A 1432-nucleotide genomic window follows, 5' to 3' on the forward strand; every position below is an offset into this window, starting at 1 on the left:
AGAACGATGACAATGCAATTATGCCTGCCTTGAAGCTTAGCTATGACTTTCTTCCTTTCCATCTGCAACAATGTTTTGCCTATTCTGGATTGTTTCCTGAAGATTACAATTTCAGAAGTGACGAGCTGATCAGTCTATGGATTGGACTAGATATTTTGAAACCCAATGGGCAAGACCAAATATTTGAAGACATAGGTCTGAGCAATTTAAATGAGTTAGTCATCCATGGATTTTTCAGAGAAGAGAAAACTTATTATGGTATGCGTTATGTTATGCATGACCTGCTGCATGATTTGGCATTGAAGGTTGCATCTCATGATTGTCTTAGTCTAAGTCTCCCTAGTGTTGGATCAGTAGAGATTCAGCCAACCACCCGTCACTTGTCTATAAGCACATATGGTTTAGGTAAATATGATGAAGTGTCTGGTAAAAAATTGAAGAGTGAATTGGAAGAACTAAAGACAAGATTTAAGGTTGAAGAATTGCAAGCATTGATGTTATTTGGAAAAATGGATGAAGGTTTTGTCAAGATATTTGGTGATTTTTTGGGGGAAGTGAACACTCTTCGTGTTCTTCATTTGCCCAAAATGCTTTGTCCCGTGGAGTTCATGTTACATAACTTTTCGGGACTTCTCCACCTACGATACCTATGTCTAGGGACACATGACATCCAGATGCATTTACCACTTAGCATCTCTAAAATTTATCATTTAAGGATTTTAGATCTTAAATGGTGGAATGGCAGTCGTGATTTGCCTGATGACATGAGCAACCTTGCCAAATTGTGCCATTCTTATGTCCCAAATGATGATAAGCTTCATTCTGATATTTATAATGTGGGAAAGCTTAAACTCTTAGAAGAGTTAAAGGTATTTGAAGTCAATAAAAAATGTGAAGGGTTTGAACCAAAGCAACTAGAGCACTTGACCAAGCTAAGGGAGCTTGGCATCTACAACGTTGAGAAGATAGATACAACAGAAGAAGCAGCTCAAGCAAAACTGATGGAGAAAAATTACTTGAGGAGGTTAACATTGGACTGGGATAGTAAGCGATCTAGTGTTGATCCTGGTGTGGAAGCAGCGGTTCTTGAGAGCCTTCATCCACATGGAGATCTTCAGGTGTTGTGCATTAGAGGGCACGGAGGTCCTTCTTGTCCAACATGGCTGGGTGATGAGTTCGCTGCTGAAGGTCTACAAGCTCTTTATCTGTATGGTGTTTCTTGGGAAGTTTTTCCTTCTTTAGGGAAGGCGTGGGATCTTCGTGAATTAAGGTTTGAGCATATTGCCAGGCCGAAGGAGTTTACTATAGAGAAAAGCTTTTGCATGCTAATAAAGTTTGAACTCATTGGCCTAGGAAGTTTTGAAAAATGGATTTTCCCAGCTGAACGAGATTCTTCCCTGGATGGAGAGCGGTTGCCAACGGATGCTCATAC

At 40.1% G+C, this 1432-nt stretch overlaps 1 protein-coding gene across 1 annotated transcript; it reads left to right on the top strand.

Moving 5' to 3' along the window:
* Nucleotides 1-5: 5 nt before the first annotated feature.
* On the top strand, nucleotides 6-1424 carry LOC119345740 (disease resistance protein RGA2-like; the record flags this gene model as incomplete). The annotated part of the gene is made up of 1 exon (XM_037615660.1): nucleotides 6-1424. A coding segment is annotated over one exon (1419 nt), but the record flags the coding sequence as incomplete, so codon positions are not given.
* Nucleotides 1425-1432: the final 8 nt, after the last annotated feature.

The sequence above is a fragment of the Triticum dicoccoides genome, unplaced genomic scaffold (assembly GCF_002162155.2).
Source record: "Triticum dicoccoides isolate Atlit2015 ecotype Zavitan unplaced genomic scaffold, WEW_v2.0 scaffold27485, whole genome shotgun sequence".
Taxonomy (NCBI): domain Eukaryota; kingdom Viridiplantae; phylum Streptophyta; class Magnoliopsida; order Poales; family Poaceae; genus Triticum; species Triticum dicoccoides.